The sequence below is a fragment of the Oncorhynchus gorbuscha genome, linkage group LG10 (assembly GCF_021184085.1).
Source record: "Oncorhynchus gorbuscha isolate QuinsamMale2020 ecotype Even-year linkage group LG10, OgorEven_v1.0, whole genome shotgun sequence".
In the NCBI taxonomy this organism is placed as follows: domain Eukaryota; kingdom Metazoa; phylum Chordata; class Actinopteri; order Salmoniformes; family Salmonidae; genus Oncorhynchus; species Oncorhynchus gorbuscha.
In genome coordinates, this window is record NC_060182.1 from 61,635,036 (window position 1) to 61,654,434 (window position 19,399).

A 19,399-nucleotide genomic window follows, 5' to 3' on the forward strand; every position below is an offset into this window, starting at 1 on the left:
TACGGCCTCCAGATATGGGATGACGTAGTGACCGTAGTGGGAGAGGCAGCGGTTCCTCCGACCAGACCACATCGTCGACAGTCGTCACGACACAGAAAGCCGCTCGAAGACCCTAAAATACTCGATATTACAAACTCACATGGATGCATATGAACGTGTATATCGGCTAACTTTGGTATATTAGACTCGCCTTGGCCATTGCCTAAAGGCTACACACAACCATAGCCTATGAATTCGGGAACTATCGCTGCGTGGAAGTCTAACATTTTATGGAGGCTTGGAGACGTAGGGGAGCGAGGAACAGAAGGGGGTAAACTGAAGATCGACACACCAAACTGGGAACATTGGACACATTCTGCTGGCTACGAGTGACCCACACGCACGGGACGGGGTGGAAACATGGCCGCGAATGTCAATTTAACATCTGGGATGGGAGAAATTATTCAACTGAACGTCGGTGGGACAAGGTATTACAGCGTTTAAATAGCCCCAGTCTATCGAACTGTCAATGTGCGCTCATGGAGGACGGTATCGACAGACTCGACATGTTGCAATGGTCGTTTCTTTTTAGGTCGGCAACGGAATGCTGTCGCAGACGAGAACATGGAATTGGAGCTGCGATAAAATGCACGAGAAGCACGCAACACAAGCGCTCGTATTGTCAAGGCGTGTTTACATCGTATCAACATCACTTGGGTGTTCCGCAGCGAATGGCCATGTTCTGTCACATAATATAGGCTCATATAGTTCACTATGGCTATGTCTGGAGAATGTGTAGTAGATTGCCTGTATTATGGACTGTGTTCCAAGTAGCCACAGACTCGAGGGTAGACGTAACATAAACTTAAATCCGGCACACTCCAATTAGTATGATATGTTACGTGTCCTATGGCATGTATTCATTTGTGGATGTCCATCATCCATGTCGTATGTTATGTTTTACAATTGGTATGATATGTTACAAGTTGCAGTTGCATTGTGTCCATGAGGAGAAATCGAACACAACCTTGAGACCAGACTGCAGTAGCATTACCCAATCATGATACATGTATCTCACAGTAAATACTTTCCATAATGTATTAAGTGTGTATAGGTCTTCGGAGGAATACATGAAAACCCATGAGAATTCATGACAATTTGTATGTATTATTGTACAGTACAATCCATTGCGTCATGATACAGTATGTCTTATATCCATGGTCTGGTCTAACGTATATCCTCTCCTCCCTCCTCAGGTTCAGCACCTCTAGACAGACTCTCATGTGGATCCCAGACTCTTTCTTCTCAAGGTGGGGTCTACATCCCTCTATACTTGTCCTCTTCACGTGTCTGCTAAGATGTGACCTGGCGTCAGCTCTGGAAAGGTCACCTAGTTCACTTCAAGGTTGATCTCCCAAGGATTCAATCTTGATAATGTATCAAAAAACAGTGTTAGGACTAGTCTGGCCCACATTTGACATAAAGCCAGAATGAAAGCTGAGAGGAGCTTGTTATGGGCTAACTAGAACATGAGGCTATGTGTGTGTGTGTATGTGTGTTTCAGTTTGCTGAGTGGGAGAATATCAACTCTACGTGATGAAACTGGAGCCGTGAGTACATTCTTCTATGCGGGGGGGTTGGCATCTGGTGAGAGCGTTGGCCACACGTTTCACAAATACTCTCTCGTGTACTCTCGCACAGTGATGTTAAACTGTAACATAATGATATTTATGTGTTACGTTTCGAAATGTGCCTCTTGTCCTCCAGATATTTATTGACCGGGATCCGACAGCCTTTGCGTCCATTTTGAATTTTCTTCGGACCAAAGAGTTAGACTTGCGGTAAGAACACCTGACACTCTCCACACACAGGATCAGTATCCTTTAAATATTAGCAGAAGCATATTGGTCCAGGTCTTAGAATGGATGTTCTCTTCTCTTCATAGGGGGGTAAACATTAACATTCTCCGCCATGAGGCTGAGTTTTATGGGATAACGCCGTTGGGTATGACCTCTTTGCACTAGCCTGAGTAGTTACTGTGCTTCTAACATGGTATTACATTGTTATTTAACCATCACTTAATAGTTTGACCGTGTCAACTTCCCAAGTAATTTTCAGTACACGATCTACTGCATAATACCAAGCAACTGTGTAAATCACATTGCATGCTGTCAAATGCTGATTTAGTGGCTTATATATCAAGTTTCTACAGTGTTTGGGACTTTTTCCTCTTGTGTTACGGTGGCTGTCTTCAGTGAGGAGGTTGCTGCTGTGTGAGGAGATAGAACGCTCGTCCTGTGGCAGTGTTCTGTTCCATGGATACCTTCCCCCTCCAGGTACTGTATATAGAACGCTCATCCTGTGGCAGTGTTCTGTTCCATGGATACCTTCCCCCTCCAGGTACTGTATATAGAACGCTCGTCCTGTGGCAGTGTTCTGTTCCATGGATACCTTCCCCCTCCAGGTACTGTGTTCCTACAACTCCTCCTACCTGGAAGTCTGTCCTCTGGCACAGGTAAACTACAGGACATCATTGTATTCTCCCTCAATCTCTCTTATCCCTCTATCTCTCTGTCTGCTTTAGTGACGCTCTTTCTAGTGTTCCTTTTGGTCTTTTTGACGTTCATAAAACGTGTCCGTCGTGTAGAATTATAGTTGTTATTTTCTTAGTTTGTTGGTTGATCGCTTGACGAATGTGTTTCTCCCACAGCTCTCCCAGCCCGTAAGTTCAGCTCCACCCCTGCAGCCTCGGGCCCTGCCCCTGAGGATCGGCCTGGTCCTATCGGAGCAGAGGGGGGGTTCCCCCATTCCTGTCCCCCACACTCCTCACTCCCCGGACCCCCTGGAGCCGAGGGACCACACAGACTGGGTGAGCAGGAGGGCAGGGTTAAAGAAAATAACAAGGGTTGGGGCGAGGATGTTTGTGTAATGAGGCGTGGAGCAGGGGCTGTGGTGGTCTACTCCCCAGTCTCCTCAGAACACTGTGTGCCTGTTTAACGACCAATCTGAGTAATCCTCAGTCCTACCGCTGGTCAGGAGATGGCGTTTGTGTGGCTGCGTTACAGCTGGAGCTAACATGACCTGATGTCGGGTAAAAAGCACCAAAGTTCAAAGTTCACACTTCAATTCGTTCTGGGCTGTGTGTGTTAGAATCAGAGCTGGTTTGAGCTGGGGTTCACTGTACTACGCACATACTTAGAACACAGCCGAATGATCCTATTAGTAATATTGACGATCAAATGTCACTTTGTTGACACCCTCACCCAAATACATTGTGCATGGTCGTGTACAGACATTTTGTAATAACGTTGCATTTGTAAGCATCATGATAATGTACAGAGCATGCTCAGTATACAGTAAAAAGTAGCTAACAATATGGGTAGGCGGAAATAATACGATCAACCATTGCGTACAGCACTGTGTGTGTTTCCCGGTTGTAAGGTAAAATGTTATGTTTCCAGGTTATTAGGTAAAGTGCCTTGTTATGTGTCCAGGTGCTGTGGTGGACCCTAGGAAGGTGCTGATTGTAGCTGGACATCATAACTGGATCGTAGTGGCTTATGCACACTTTGTCATCTGCTACAGGTAACACTGGCATTTGTAGTCGGACTCCGAGTTCATATTATTTATAGATTGTGCAGATTGTACATACATCTTGAGTGTGTGTGTGTGTGTGTGTTGACGTGTATGTTTTCTTCAGGATAAAAGAGTCGTCGGGGTGGCAGCAGGTGTTTTCTAGCCCCTATCTGGACTGGTCCATCGAGAGAGTCGCCCTTAACGCCAAGGTTACACTGCCAGGACTGCGCATCACTGAATCACAATGTATTGTGCGAAAGGTGCTTTATCAATCAGGTTTATTGTTGTACAGGTGGTGGGTGGTCCCCATGGTGATAAGGACAAGATGGTGGCAGCTGCCTCCAATAGCAACATCATCCTCTGGAGCATCCAAGACGGAGGGAGTGGCAACGAGATCGGTAGGTGTGTGTGTGTGTGTGTGTTTTGGGAAAGCGTGAGGCGTTTGATTGTTTTTCTCTCCTCTCGCTCTCTCTAGGTGTGTTTAGTCTGGGTGTACCCGTAGATAATCTGTTCTTCATCGGGAACCAGCTGGTGGCCACCAGTCACACTGGGAAGGTGGGAGTCTGGAACGCTGTCACACAGCACTGGCAGGTAGGATTACATAGGGTGTGTGTCTGGATGGATAGATAGAGGGGGAGAGATGGGAACAGGGCTTAGAGAAGAAGAACGTTTTAAGGTTCATACATGTGTGCCGTGAACATAATTTTGTGACTTTTTTTTGATGGCAGTGGTGTGAAGTACTACTTAAGCAGTTTTTGGGGGGTATCTGTGCTTTACTATTTATATTTTTGCCAACTTTTACTTCACTGCATTCCTAAAGGAAATAATGTAATTTTTTCTCCGTACATTTTCCCTGACACCCAGACGTACTCGTTACATTTTCACAGGAAAATGGTCCCATTCACACTACTGCCTCTGATCTGGAAGACTCATTAAACACAAATGCTTCGTTTGTAAATGATGTCTGAGTGTTGGAGTGTGCCCCCTGGCTATCTGTCAATCAAAATAAAATTACTTTTGATACTTAAGTATATTTAAAACCAAATACTTTTAGACTTTTACTCAAGTATGACAACTGAGTACTTTCCCCACCACTGTTTGATGCACAGCAGTAGCCATGAACATCAGAGAAAAGAATTGTAGTGTTTGAACCCTTTCTTTTCTCTCCTCTCCATCAGGTACAGGATGTAGTTCCCATCACCAGCTGTGACACGGCTGGCTCCTTTCTGCTGCTGGGCTGCAACAACGGATCCATCTACTACATAGGTACACACACGCTTAATTCAGGAAGTGGAATTCAATTTTTTTTTATTTTTTTACTTCCTTCGTTGACTGAAATGGAATTGACCCGAAGCCTTCTTGGTTCTCTCTCTCAGACATGCAGAAGTTTCCTCTGAGGATGAAGGATAATGATCTGTTGGTGACAGAGCTGTACCACGACCCGTCTAATGACGCCATCACTGCCCTCAGTGTCTACCTCACACCCAAGACCAGTGAGGACACGCACGCACGCACGCACGCGCGCGCTCATGAACACACACTCTCGAACACATACCTGCGTGTACATACCTGCGTGTACATACCTGCGTGTACATACCTGCGTGTACATACCTGCGTGTACATGCCTGCGTGTACATACCTGCGTGTACATACCTGCGTGTACATACCTGCGTGTACATACCTGCGTGTACATACCTGCGTGTACATACCTGCGTGTACATGCATGCGTGTACATACCTGCGTGTACATGCATGCGTGTACATGCCTGCGTGTACATGCCTGCGTGTACATGCATGCGTGTACATACCTGCGTGTACATACCTGCGTGTACATGCCTGCGTGTACATGCCTGCGTGTACATACCTGCATGTACATACCTGCGTGTACATACCTGCGTGTACATACCTGCGTGTACATACCTGCGTGTACATGCCTGCGTGTACATGCATGCGTGTACATGCATGCGTGTACATACCTGCGTGTACATGCATGCGTGTACATGCATGCGTGTACATACCTGTGTGTATATACCTGCGTGTACATACCTGCGTGTACATGCATGCGCGCACACACACGCAAATCATGTATTTCCATCTTCATTGGGTTTCAGCCTTTCTGAACAATTACCTTTTGTGGAATCTTATCTCTCTCTCGAGGTGTGAGTGGTAACTGGATAGAGATAGCGTATGGAACCAGTTCTGGAGCAGTCCGGGTCATAGTTCAACACCCTGAGACAGTAGGCTCTGGACCTCAGCTCTTCCAAACTTTTACTGTCCACCGCTCCCCTGTCACTAAGATCATGCTCTCGGAGAAACACCTGGTCTCAGGTAAGAAGGGGGGGGGGGGTTTGGGACAGGTTTGGGCGTTGTGTAATCAGGATAAGAAAATAACAGGTATGCTAATGATTTCTATGTCTAAATATCTGTATTTTAATGGCTGTGCTTCATATACAGTACCAGTCAAAAGTTTGGACACATCTACTCATTCAAGGGCTTTTCTTTATTTTTACTATTTTCTAAATTGTAGAATAATAGTGAAGACATAAAAACTATGAAATAACACATATGGAATCATGTAGTAACCAACAGAAGTGTTAAACAAAACAAAATATATTTTATATGTGAGATTCTTCAAAGTAGCTACCCTTTGCCTTGATGCCAGCTGTGCACATGCTTGGCATTCTCTCAACCAGCTTCACGAGGAATGCTTTTCCAACAGTCTTGAAGAAGTTCCCACATCTGCTGAGCACTTTTTGGCTGCTTTTCCTTCACTCTGCGGTCCAACTCTTCCCAAACCATCTCATTGGGTTGAGGTCAGGTGATTGTGGAGGCCAGATCATCTGAAGCAGCACTCCATCACTCATTCTTGGTCAAATAGTCCTTACAGAGCCTGGAGGTGTGTTGGGTCATTGTTCTGTTGAAAAACAAATGATAGTCCCACTAAGCGCAAACCAGATGGCAGGGTGTATTGCTGCAGAATGGCAGCCATGCTTGTTAAGTGCCTTGAATTCTAAATTGACCTCCATGCTTCACTGTGGGAACCACACATGCGAAGATCATCTGTTCACCTACTCTGTGTCTCTCAAAGACACGGCGGTTGGAACCAAAATTCTCAAATTTGTACTCGTTAGGCCAAATGACAGATTTCCACCGGTGTAATGTCCATTGCTCGTGTTTCTTGGCCCACTCAAGTCTCTTCTTATTATTGGTGTCCTTTAGTAGTGGTTTCTTTGCAGCAATTTGACCATGAAGGCCTGATTCACGCAGTCCCCTCTGAACAGTTGATGTTGAGATATCTGTTACTTGATGTCTGTGAAGCATTTATTTAGGATGCAATTTCTGAGGCTGGGAACTCTAACTCCTCTGCAGCAGAGGTAACTCTGGGTCTTCCTGTCCTGTGGCGGTCCTCATGAGAGCCAGTTTCATCATAGCGCTTGATGGTTTTTGCGACTGCTCTTGACTGACCTTCATGTCTTAAAGTAATGATGCACTGTTGTTTCTCTTTGCTTATTTGAACTGTTCTGCTTATTTGAGCTGTTCTTGCCATAATATGGATTTAGTCTTTTACCAAATAGGGCTATCTTCTGTATACCACCCCTACCTTGTCAGAACACAACTGATTGGCTCAAACGCATTAAGAAGGAAAGAAATTCTACAAATTAACTTTTAACGAGGCACACCTGTTAATGGAAATGCATTCTAGGTGACTACCTCATGAAGCTGGTTGAGAGAATGCCAAGACTGTGCAAAGCTGTCATCAAGGCAAAGGGTGGCTACTTTGAAGAATCTCAAATATATACTATATTTTGATTTGCTTAACACTTGTATTTTGTTGGTTACTACATGATTCCATATGTATTATTTCGTATCTTCACTATTATTGTACAACGTAGAAAATAGTATACATAAATAAAAACCCTGGAATGAGTACTGTAGGTGTGTCCAAACTTTTGACTGGTACTGTACATTGTGTGTCTCCGCCTGTCTGTCTGTCTGTCCGTGTGCGTGTGCGTGTCCTTTAGTGTGTGCGGACAACAACCACGTGCGGACGTGGACAGTGACACGGTTCCGAGGCATGATTTCCACGCAGCCTGGCTCCACCCCCCTGGCCTCCTTTAAGATCCTCTCATTGGAGGAGACGGAGAGCCACGGCAGCTACTCATCAGGCAACGACATCGGTGAGAGAGAGAGAGAGGGAGGGATGGGTAGAGGGTTGGGGAGAGTGAGGAAAGGAGGAAGGGACATACAGTTGAAGTCGAAAGGTTGAAGTCATTAACTCGTTTTTCAACCACTCCACAAATGTCCTGTTAACAAACTATAGTTTTGGCAAGTTGGTTAGGACATCTACTTTGTGCATGACACAAGTAATTTTTGCAACAATTGTTTACAGACAGATTTATTTAACTTATAATTCACTGTATCACAATTCCAGTTGGTCAGAAATGTACATGCACTAAGTTGACTGTGCCTTTAAACAGTTTGGAAAATTCCAGAAAATTATGTCATGGCTTTAGAAACTTCCGATAGGCTAATTGATATCATTTGAGTCAATTGGACGTGTACCTGTGGATGTATTTCAAGGCCGACCTTAACTCAGTGCCTCTTTGCTTGACATCATGGGAAAATCAAAAGAAATCAGCCAAGACCTCAGAAAAAAATCGTAGACCCCCACAAGTCTGATTCATCCTTGGGAGCAATTTCCAAACGCCTGAAGGTACCACGTTCATCTGTACAAACAATAGTATGCAAGAATAAACACCATGGGACCACGCAGCCATCATATCGCTCAGGAAGGAGACGTGTTCTGTCTCTTAGAGATGAACGTACTTTGGTGCGAAAAGTGCAAATCAATCCTAGAACAACAGCAAAGGACCTTGTGAAGATGTTGGAGGAAACAGGTACAAAAGTATCTATATCCACAGTAAAACGAGTCCTATATCGACATAACCTGAAAGGCCGCTCAGCAAGGAAGAAGCCACTGCTCCAAAACCGCCATAAAAAAAGCCAGACTACAGTTTGCAACTGTACATGGGGACAAAGACTGTACTTTTTTTGGAGAAATGTCCTCTGGTCTGATGAAACAAAAACGGAACTGTTTGGCCGTAATGACCATCGTTATGTTTGGAGGAAAAGGGGGGATACTTGCAAGTCGAAGAACACCATCCCAACCGTGAAGCACGGGGGTGGCAGCACCATGTTGTGGGGTTGCTTTGCTGCAGGAGGGACTGGTGCACTTCACAAAATAGATGGCATCATGAGGTAGTAAAAGAATGTGGATATATTGAAGCAACATCTCAAGACATCAGTCAGGAAGTTAAAGCTTGGACGCAAATGGACAATGACCCCAAGAATACTTCCACAGTTGTGGCAACATGGCCTAAGGACAACAAAGTTGAGGTATTGGAGTAGCCATCACAAAGCCCTGACCTCAATCCCATAGAAAATTTGTGGGCAGAACTGAAAAAGCCCTTGCGAGCAAGGAGGCCTACAAACCTGACTCCGTCACACCAGCTCTGTCAGGAGGAATGGGCCAAAATTCACCCAACTTATTGTGGGAAGCTTGTGAAAGTCTACCCAAAACGTTTGACCCAAGTTAAACACTTTAAAGGTGTTGCTATCAAATACTAATTGAGTGTATGAAAACTTCTGACCCACTAGGAATGTGATGAAAGAAATAAAAGCTGAAATAAATAATTATCTACTATTATTCTGACATTTCACATTCTTAAAGAATAGTTGGGATCCTAACTGACCTAAAACAGGGAATTTTTACTAGGATTACATTTCAGGAATTGTGAAAAACTGAGTTTAAATGTATTTGGCTAAGGTGTATGTAAACTTCAAATGTATACAGTGGGGCAAAAAAGTATTTAGTCAGCCACCAATTGTGCAAGTTTTCCCACTTAAAAAGATGAGAGGCCTGTAATTTTCATCATAGGTACACTTCAACTGTGACAGACAATTTTTTTTTTTTTATCCAGAAAATCACATTGTAGGATTTTAAATGAATTTATTTGCAAATTATGGTGGAAAATAAGAATTTGGTCACCTACAAACAAGTAAGATTTCAGGCTCTCACAGACCTGTAACTTCTTCTTTAAGAGGCTTATCTGTCCTCCACTTGTTACCTGTATTAATGGCACCTGTTTGAACTTGTTATCAGTATAAAAGACACCTGTCCAACCTCAAACAGTCACACTCAACTCCACTATGGCCAAGACCAAAGAGCTGTCAAAGGACACCAGAAACAAAATTGTAGACCTGCACCAGGCTGGGAAGACTGAATCTGCAATAGGTAAGCAGCTTGGTTTGAAGAAATCAACTGTGGGAGCAATTATTAGGAAATGGAAGACATACAAGACCACTGATAATCTCCCTCGATCTGGGGCTCCACGCAAGATCTCACCCCGTGGGGTCAAAATGATCACAAGAACGGTGAGCAAAAATCCCAGAACCACATGGCGGGACCTAGTGAATGGCCTGCAGAGAGCTGGTACCAAAGTAACATAGCCTACCATCAGTAACACACTACGCCATCAGGGACTCAAATCCTGCAATGCCAGACGTGTACTGCTTAAGCCAGTACATGTCCAGGCCCGTCTGAAGTTTGCTAGAGAGCATTTGGATGATCCAGAATAAGATTCGGAGAATGTCATATGGTCAGATGAAACCAAAATATAACTTTTTGGCAAAAACTCAACTCGTTGTGTTTGGAGGACAAAGAATGCTAAGTTGCATCCAAAGAACACCATACCTACTGTGAAGCATGGGGGTGGAAACATCATGCTTTGGGGCTGTTTTTCTGCAATGGGACCAGGACGAATGAGCCGTGTAAAGGAAAGAATAAATGGGGCCATGTATCGTGAGATTTTGAGTGAAAACCTCCTTCCATCAGCAAGGGCATTGAAGATGAAACGTGGCTGGGTCTTTCAGCATGACACTGATCCCAAACATACCGCCCGGGCAACGAAGGAGTGGCTTCGTAAGAAGCATTCCAAGGTCCTGGAGTGGCCTAGCCAGTCTCCAGATCTCAACCCCATAGAAAATCTTTGGAGGGAGATGAAAGTCCGTGTTGCCCACCAACAGCCCCAAAACATCACTGCTCTAGAGGAGATCTGCATGGAGGAATGGGCCAAAATACCAGCAACAGTGTGTGAAAACCTTGTGAAGACTTACAGAAAACGTTTGACCTCTGTCATTGCCAACAAAGGGTATATAACAAAGTATTGAGATAAACTTTTGTTATTGACCAAATACATATTTTCCACCATAATTTGCAAATAAATTCATTAAAAATCCTACAATGTGATTCCTGGATTTTTTTCTTCTAATTTTGTCTGTCATAGTTGAAATGTACCTATGATGAAAATTACAGGCCTCTCTCATCTTTTTAAGTGGGAAAACCTGCACAATTGGTGGCTGACTAAATACTTTTTAGCCCCACTGTATAGAGTAAATGGAAGGGATGGATAACATTTGTTTTTATCTAAAAAGGGTCTAGAGCAGGGGTGTCAAACATAAACCCCACGGGTGAATTAAGTAAAAATAAAGAATACAAACACGATATACTTTAAAATCACTAAAACTAAATCCAAACTATGTAGAAATGATAATGGATCTACCTTCATACAGTTTCTTGACTGTTTCCAGCTCGCTAATAGTCACCCAAATGAAAGCTGGACAGTCAGGGAGCAATGAAAATTCCCAAAACGGTGGATCGAGGACAATTTCCTTCAAATTTTGACGGCGAGGAAATACAACCAATTTTCAGTGCGGCCCCCTGGGACAAAATTAGCTTGACACCCCTAGTCTGAAGCCTAGTGTTCGTGTGGGTCTAAAATCCCAGTAAGACTGGCGTCATCTCCTTCAATGAAGGGCTTTTTCATATTTCTGAGCTGAACCGATGTGAGCCAAACCAAGCTGTACTGAGCCGGCCTGCTTATGCATCCCCCATAGTTGCTGAAACCGTGCTGAAAAGGAAAATGTGAAAATAAAATATCTGAGCCAACACAGTTTGGCTTGGGTGGGCATGATAGTGTGAAAAGGTCCTAGCAGTTGTTCTAGAGCCCAGTCTAACCAGTGTGGTCTGGCTTCCCCTCAGGTCCGTTTGGGGAGAGAGATGACCAGCAGGTGTTCATTCAGAAGGTCATCCCTGTTACCAACAAGCTGTTTGTTCGCCTCTCCTCCACTGGGAAAAGGTGCTACGCATCAGTTATTCTCACACAACATCTACCACAAATCAAGTTGTATTTGTCACATGCGCCGAATACAACGCTTACTTACGAGCCCTTAACCAACAATGCAGAGTTTTTAAAAAAAGTAAGAAACATTTGCAAAATAAACAAAAAGGAAAAATAGTAACACAAGTAATAATAATTAGGCTATATACAATGGGTACCGGTACCGAATCAATGTGAAGGGGTACTGGTTAGTCGAGGTAATATGTAAATGTGTTTAGGGGTAAAGTGACTATGCATCGATAATAAGAGTAGCAGCAGCGCATGTGAAGGAATATGAGTGTGTTTGTGTGTTGGAGTGTAGTGTGTGTGTGTGTGTGGTTAGAGTCCAGTGAGTGTACATCGAACCTGTGCAAACATAAATAATAATAAAACAAGGGGGTCAATGTAAATATTCCAGGGAGACAGTTTCCTAACTGTTCAGCAGTCTTATGGCGTGGGGGTGGAAGCTGTTACGGAGTCTTTTGGTCTCCGTCTTGGCGCTCCGGTACCGCTTGCCGTGCGGTAGCCGAGAGAACAGTCTATGACCTGACTTGGGTGGCTGTAGTCATTGACCATTTTTAGGGCCTTCCTCTGATACTGCCTGGTATAGAGGTCCAGGATGGCAGGAAGCTCTGCCCCAGTGATGTACTGGGCTGTACGCACTACCCTCTGTAGCGCCTTGCGGTCGGATCCTGAGCAGTTTACATTTTCATTTTTTCATTTAACTAGTCAAGTCAGTTAAGAACAAATTCTTATTTACAATGACGGCCTACCCCGGCCAAACGCACCCCTAACCTGGATGATGCTGGGCCAATTGTGCACCGCCCTATGGGACTCCCAATCACGGCCGGATGTGATACAGCCTGGAATCTAACCAGGGTCTGTAGTGACGCCTCTAGCATTGAGATCCAGTCCCTTAGACCGCTACGCCACTCGGGGGCCCACTCTACAGCTGCACTATTTTCAGCCTCCTGAGGGGGAATAGGTGTTCTCGTGCCCTCTTCACGACTGTCTTTGTATGTTTGGACCATGATAGGTTCTTAGTGATGTGGACAGCGAGGAACCTGAAGCTCTCGCCCTGCTCCACTACAGCCCCGTCGATGTGAATGGGTGTGTGCTCGGTCCTCCTTTTCCTGTAGTCCACAATCAGCTCCTTTGTCTTGCTCATGTTGAGGGAGAGGTTGTTGTCCTGGTAACACACGGCCTGTCAGGAAGTCCAGGATCCAGTTGCAGAGGGAGGTGTTCAGTACTAGGGTCCTTAACTTAGTGATGAGCTTGGAGGGCACTATGGTGTTAAACACTGAGTTGTAGTGAATGAAAATAATTCTCACATAGGTGTTCCTTTTGTCCAGGTGGGAAAGGGCAGTGTGGAGTGCAATACAGATTGCGTCATCTGTGGATCTGTTGGGGTGGTATGCGAGTTGGAGGGGATCATGGGTTTCTGGGATGATGGTGTTGATGTGAGCCAACCTTTCAAAGCACTTCATGGCAACAAGTGTGAGTGCTACGGGTCGGTAGTCATTTAGACAGGTTACCTTGGCGTTCTTGGGCACAGGGCCTATGGTGGTCTGCTTGAAACATGTATGTATACAGACTGGGTCAGGGTGAGGTTGAAAATGTCAGTAAAGACACTTGCCAGCTGGTCAGCTCATGCTCTCTGAGTACGTGTCCTGGTAATCCGTCTGGCCCTGTGACCTGTGAATGTTGACCTGTTGAAAGGTCTTACTCACATGGGCTACGGAGAGTGTGATCACATCATTATGTTATAGCCTTGTCTGATAAACATGGTCCTCATAGCATTTTCATCCAGCTCACAGCAACCACACTTAAATTCATCAAATATGGGCATACAACCTTTCAACCGAAGTGCTGCTAGCACTATGCTCAAACACACTGAACTACCAGAACTGTGGTTGCTCTGTTCTAGTCTGAATGCAGTCCGTTCCGGTCTGATGTGGTCTGTCCTGGTTGTCCCTGCTAGGATCTGTGAGGTGGCGGCAGTGGATGGGACCACCATCTCGTGTTTCACGGTGAGGGAGTGCGAGGGTTCTAGCAGGATGGGTTCTAGACCAAGGAGGTACCTCTTTACTGGGCATGGCAACGGCAGCATTCAGATGTGGGACCTCACCACCGCTATGGACACCGCCAACAAGGGAGAGGAGAAGAAGACTGACGGTGAGGAGTGATAATACATTGTTTGTATAGGAACAGATGCTTCCGAGGGCATTGCACATATCCATGGCTTGTAATAGTGTCATTTTGACACTTTGTCTTCACATTTAGTTTGACACTGATAAATTATAATGTGTTTGATTGACAGAGGTGGGCGGACCAACAGAAGAAGAGCTGCTGCAGTTATTGGACCAGTGTGACCTCAGCACCTCCCGCTGTGCCACGCCCAACATCAGCCCCGCCCCTTCGGTGCTGCAGCACAGCCGCCTCCGAGAGTCCTGCTCCAGGTCAGTTACACACCGTAGTCTGTTTCTGACTCTTCATGTTGTCAACATTTGTCTATATACTTGTCTTTTTCATGGCATCTATATATATTTATCTGATCCCCATTCTCTTTCTGTGTGTCCCAGCCTCCAGCTGCAGGCCCAGGAGCCCATTCCAGAGACGGCCACCTATGGAGCCCTGCGACCCTACAGAGAGAGTCCCCTGCTGGCCCACGCCCGCCGCACAGAGTCCTTCCACAGCTACAGAGACTTCCAGAACTTCTCCCTGGGGACAGGTCTGCTGGAGAGCCCTGGACAGGCTCCAGGACAGGGGGCAGGCCTAGGTACAGAGGCCCGAACCCGGTCACTGTGCGAGCCTGGGGGAGAGGAGGGCGAGCGGAGAGGCTCGGCCATGGAGCTCTGGGCTAGCCGAAGCGCTAACGCCGCGAATGCTGATGTCGTTGCTAAATCTTCCGTGGTAACAGGTGGCGCCACTGCCGAAGAGGGCGTTTTTATATCGCCACGGCAACCCCCCGACAGTCCTGGAGGAGACGCTTGGCGAAGGGTCCAATTGGAAGAGGAGGGGGCGGGGTTAGGATCAGTGGCGGAGGCTAGGTCTGAGGTGAGAAGGAAGGGAGGGTTTGAGGGGGTAGTATTTCTGGGCAGAAAGAGAGCACCTCCAGTCCCCCAGCTTACCTCGCTCCCCTCGGTGGGGTCTGAGGGGGGAGGCAGTGACTCCTCCTCCACTGCCTCCCCCTCCCCCACCCAGCTGGCGTCCATTTCCCCCCGGCACAGGAAGTGCAGTGAGCCGGCCAATCAGGACAGCAGCCTGTGAGTTACGGACCGCTCTGACGCCGACACGCCCCTGGTGTCAGTCAGTCAACAGCTCTAGGGAGAAGTTACTCCCCTATCCACTGATCTAGGACCAGCCTACCCTCCCCAAATTCTAACCTTAACCATTAGGAGTAAAACACACTAAACTGACCTTAGATCAATGTTTGGGAGCAACTTCATCTCACAGGCAATATTCTAGACTACCACAGTATGACATCTCAAAAGAAAGCCCGTCATTCTCAGTCAAGAGAAGAAACTTGACGCCTGCTGGACGCTAACTAGCCTAAGGGTGATCTTCTAGTTCCGAGTATGACTTTAACCCTTCGGATCTCTCCATCATGGCAGTAAATCTGGTAGCTGCACAAGTGGTTCTCCATCAATGTTTGTTCCAATAGTCCACTCATGATATCAGTAGGACTTTGTGTTAGAGGCATATACTGTAGTTTATCGACTATTAACACAAAGTGCTAGATGTGTTTATTTCCCCCTGGTGGTTGTCGTCACTGTCACACACACTTGTAGTTTTGGGTGCACAGGTTGTGAACCTCCACACAACACACAGTCGTGCTGTTCAACCAGCCAGTAGGCGTGCGTGTCGTGTTTTAGACCTGCCTGAATTCTACGCTACACAGTAAATCTTCTTATTTCTCTCTTTTTTCTTTTCGTCGAAAACAGACCGACATCTCATGCTGAAGGTCCAAGTGACTTTGGCATTCTATGTTATTTTAAATAAGGAATCATGGAATCATGCTTAGTGCCTTTGTTTTCAACACTAGCCATAGTTTAAACATCCACCTGCCCTTTCAGTGATGCAGAGAGGAAGTAGACCAAAGGTTGAATGGAGGATATCTGTCTATAGTCTATGCAGTGTGTTGTTCTCACTGCCCAGTGACGTCACAGGTTGGACAGCTGCTATTATCGTCACTCCTGTCACCCAACAGTAGCTTTCAGATGGAGGGCGAGGAGAGAGAGAGAGTTGTCAGTGGGGCCCATCCTCCCTCCGCCCCATCACTAGACGAGACCTGGGTCAAATGCGTTCAACTTGAGGTGCACTTAATTTAGCTTGTCCAGTACAATGGAGCCAGTGGAATAGTCCCACCAAACTAAATCAAGCGCACCCATTGTCTCTGAAAGTACAGTATTTGACCCAGGTCTGTCTTCTACCCAGCTGGTAATTAAAATATGGAATGAGACCAAGCTGAGGTACAAATGTACAAAGATGTAAATCTCAATAATATGCAATCTGATTATATATGGAGAATATATCTACATAATCAAATCAATATAATATGTAACCATGCTGATGCATTTAAATGTGTGTAGAATGTGTGTCTACATATTTGCTGTTGTTTGTGACATCTGTCTTCTCATATAAGCTATTCATATTAATAGTATTGTATCGTACCTAAATTGCATTTGCACTCGCACTACGACGACTAAGTGATGAAGTAACACTTTATTTTGGTTGAGATAACATTCCGCCCGTTGAGGAATAATGCCTATCCCTCTATGTCTCTGTGTGTCTAAGGCCTGGATTCATCCTGATCCGTGTCAGATCCGCCTGATTGAGCCGACACGGTAAGCGGCATTTACCGTGAATGGGAACGCGGCAACATTGCCTTTAAAAAGGTGCATAGCTGGCCCGAAAATGCCCGGTCGGATTAAATCTAGGCCCAAGCTATATCTCTTCTCTGGCTGTGTTTTACACTTTCACCTCAGACGGATACTAAAAAGGAATAGATCTACTGATGCCGCTCGTTATAACATTTTGGATAACATGTATGTCCCAACGCATTATTATGTCGCTATGTATTAGTGCTTGCTCCTCTACTTGTTGGCACTGAATTGCCATTGTCGTTGAGCTGGCTAGACGTATAGGATGTGGGATGACGTCTTGGGGCTCTATTCAATCTGTATCGCTGAAGTGCTGCAGATTGCGCGATGGAAATGTAAAAGGTCCTTTCCGATTGAGCCGACATGTGCAGCGTTTACCGTGAGCGCAGTCTCCGCTAACGCTAAACGCAGTCTCCGCTAAACTGAACTCCCGCGATACGGATTGAATAGAGCCCTAGAGACTGACACAGGACCTGTTTTTCTAACTCTTTAGTTCAGCTTGGGTTTATCTGACAAGCGGTGGTCACACAAACCTGGTAGCCGTGCATTGTAACGTTGGGTGTAATAGGGTTGCAGGGCATGCAGGCTTTTGCTCCATCCAAGCACTACTCAAAAGTCTTCGGCTGTAGTCTCTTATCATGGGATCAACGTGTCTTATGTCCCTCTCTCTCAGTGGGTGACAGTGCAAGGAGGGAGCACCAGGTTAGTGTGGATACTCTTGTTAAAGTGTGTGTGCGTGTGCGTGTGTGTGTGTGTCCGTCATAAGCAGCGCTCGGCTCTCAGCAGTGTAACCTTCCCTTTAGAAAAGTTAGCAACTTGTGTTTGATAGCTGTGTGATTTATGAGCGTAATAAAGTGGTGTTGCTGCTTCTGAATGTGTGAGCTGCCAAGGGCCACACTGTCTGCTACAATCACTCTGTTTTTACTTTAGAAAACTTTTTTTGTTTTTTTACTTTGACAATAGCTGTGAACGTGCAGCTACTATGCCCTTGTCAAAATGGTGTCCTTGAGTTGGGACACAGTCGTAACTGCCAGTTTGGTGTGTCCCTTTTTAAGACAAAAACAAAACTGACGGCTACAATACCGTCCCCATAGGTGTGTGTGTGTGTGTGTGTGTGTGTGTGTGTGTGTGTGTGTGTGTGTGTGTGTGTGTGTGTGTGTGTGTGTGTGTGTGTGTGTGTGTGTGTGTGTGTGTGTGTGTGTGTGTGTGTGTGTGTGAGAAAGCATTTCCAGTTATAGCAGCAAAGGGGGACCTACTCCATATTAATGCCCATGTGTTTGACGAGCAGGTGTCCACATACTTTTGATTGTGCCCGTGATGTGAGTTGGTGGACACGGAGGACCTAATACTAGTTGAATGGCAGGCCATAGTTACGCAGCTCCATCCCTACCACTTGGTAGGTGGGTCTGGGTGTCCTTGGTAAGGTACTACAATGTGAATCCACTAGAGGGCACTGTGGATGTGTGTAAAATCAAGTTACAGGTTAACGCTGGTTGACGCTGAATAAATCAATGAATATATACTGACTACACATATGGGGTCTTCATACAGTTTAGTGTGGCTTTAACATTGGTTAGGAGTGCCACAGAACCCTGTTTATGACAAGCATGCTGTTTATCTGTTGCTAATGATGACTTTTTCAGTGTAATGGATCACATCGACCCTTCATAGGAATTGTGTTTAACAGCGTTGAGATGAAACCGGTACTTGTGTGTGTGTGTGTGTGTGTTCTGTCACTCTAGCTGCTGTGTCTGTCCTCTCTCTGACGTCTCCTCATGTCTGTACTGATGGGAGTAAAACACAATAACCCAGTGTGTCAGCTTGTCTCTTTTGTCTTTGTCCTCAAACACCAAGCACAACTGGGACACGCCATCACACTTGTTTCATGCCTCACTCCAGTCTTTTTGGTTGTATGTGTATATTATGAAGTGTGTGGATGTGCCGCCCTCTGGTCTTTGTTCCAGCCAACAACCGCAGCATATCACAATAAGTCAAATATCCCTTTATTTCCCAAGTACATTCATATTTGGAGACATACAAAAACACAATTTGTAAACTGAAACTGGGTGGTTCGAGCCCTGAAATGCTGACTTGGCTGAAGGCCGTGGTATATCAGACTGTATACCACGGGTATGAAAAAAACACAATTTTTACTGCTCTAATTAGGTTGGTAACCAGTTTATAATAGCAATAAGACACCTCAGGGGTTTGTGGTATATAGCCAATATACCATGGCTAAGAGCTGTATCCAGGCACTCTGCGTTGCGTCGTGCATAAGAACATCCCTTAGCCGTGGTATCTTGGCCATATACCACACTCCCTCATGCTTTTTTGCTTAATTAGACAATTTCAATACAATGTGACGTGTCTTATCATGAAAAAGGAAAAAAAGCATTCCAGTACCTAGAATTTTGATAAACCATCGATGTCCACCTCTCTACACAAAGCTGCACAAGAAGAGTCAACTAGTTTTATTCAAACGGACCCTGTCTTCTGCTCTAACCGGGCCAGGAGCAGCCGAGGGGCAGAATAAGGGGGAGAGTGAGAGGAGTCGAAACGAGGATACACTTAGAGTGGACTGTCTCTCTTAAGCTACGTTTACACTGATCATCCAACTATTTGCTATTTATAGTCTTCTAAAATCAACTATTGTACTCTGGACTAAGGATTGTTGTCTTGGCTGAGTTGAAGATGAAGGAGATGGAGATACGTAACACAGTAATGAAACATTAGATGTATTAAC

At 45.4% G+C, this 19,399-nt stretch overlaps 1 protein-coding gene across 4 annotated transcripts; it reads left to right on the top strand.

Moving 5' to 3' along the window:
- Positions 1-16: 16 nt before the first annotated feature.
- kctd3 (potassium channel tetramerization domain containing 3) lies at positions 17-18,468 on the top strand. Of its 4 annotated transcripts, XM_046366581.1 has the most exons (19): positions 17-467; positions 1,236-1,289; positions 1,544-1,589; positions 1,747-1,820; positions 1,925-1,983; positions 2,235-2,315; positions 2,690-2,848; positions 3,474-3,564; positions 3,680-3,764; positions 3,848-3,953; positions 4,031-4,146; positions 4,734-4,821; positions 4,932-5,048; positions 5,712-5,882; positions 7,577-7,732; positions 11,656-11,752; positions 13,755-13,948; positions 14,094-14,232; positions 14,356-18,468. In XM_046366581.1, the coding sequence occupies exons 1-19, from the start codon at positions 400-402 to the stop codon at positions 15,041-15,043; spliced, it is 2,589 nt and encodes an 862-aa protein (XP_046222537.1). In that variant the 5' UTR covers positions 17-399; the 3' UTR covers positions 15,044-18,468. The 4 variants fall into 4 exon arrangements, with proteins under 4 accessions (XP_046222537.1, XP_046222538.1, XP_046222540.1 ...); XM_046366582.1 differs by lacking the exons at positions 17-467; positions 1,236-1,289 and having other exon boundaries at positions 1,573-1,589; positions 1,925-2,494; XM_046366584.1 differs by lacking the exons at positions 17-467; positions 1,236-1,289 and having other exon boundaries at positions 1,573-1,589; positions 1,925-2,443.
- Positions 18,469-19,399: the final 931 nt, after the last annotated feature.